This window comes from Atta colombica, unplaced genomic scaffold (genome assembly GCF_001594045.1).
Source record: "Atta colombica isolate Treedump-2 unplaced genomic scaffold, Acol1.0 scaffold321, whole genome shotgun sequence".
NCBI lineage: Eukaryota > Metazoa > Arthropoda > Insecta > Hymenoptera > Formicidae > Atta > Atta colombica.
In genome coordinates this window covers 514,345-514,838 of record NW_017259428.1, presented here as the reverse complement: position 1 = coordinate 514,838, position 494 = coordinate 514,345, and the positions used below count along the sequence as shown (strand labels likewise).

The window sequence follows — 494 nt, the reverse complement described above, 5'->3', positions numbered from 1 at the left end:
CATATATAATATTTATAAATATACTTATTAACTTTATTATAAATAATATAGAATTTCTTTTTTTAATTTTATCATTTTACAGGTTATTTTACTGTTTCTTTCATGTATATTACGCAAACGCATCAATTTTATGGCGGCACTATTCAAAGAAAGTGCAAAATGCTTAAGAGAATTGCCTGGCTTATTTTTCCAACCAATCTTGACATTTATATCTTTGATATTGTTTTTTGCCTTTTGGATATTTGTAATTCTTTGTCTTGCAACAGCAAGTAAGTATCTTACAATAGATGTAATTGAAAATCGAGCTTATTTTATGATCATAAGTAAATTTCTTATTTCTGCTTTATTATAGATTATCCTGAAACAAAATCAGTACAAATGTATAAAAATACTATATTTGATCCTGTCAACTTAAGCTCGGTTGGTGAAAACGCTCCATTAATTGAAGAGAAGAAGATCGATTTTTTTCTTGATTCTTTCAAAAGTAATTTATT

General features: G+C 25.5%; 1 protein-coding gene across 1 annotated transcript in view; it reads left to right on the top strand.

The window, feature by feature from the left end:
• Nucleotides 1–494, top strand: part of LOC108690436 (CTL-like protein 1) — a 4,983-nt gene that overhangs the window by 2,845 nt on the left and 1,644 nt on the right. Inside the window, exons 6-7 of the mRNA XM_018197727.1 lie at nt 83–269; nt 353–484. Of these exons, the coding sequence (XP_018053216.1) occupies nt 83–269; nt 353–484 (319 nt within the window). The remainder of the gene's footprint in view (nt 1–82; nt 270–352; nt 485–494) is intronic.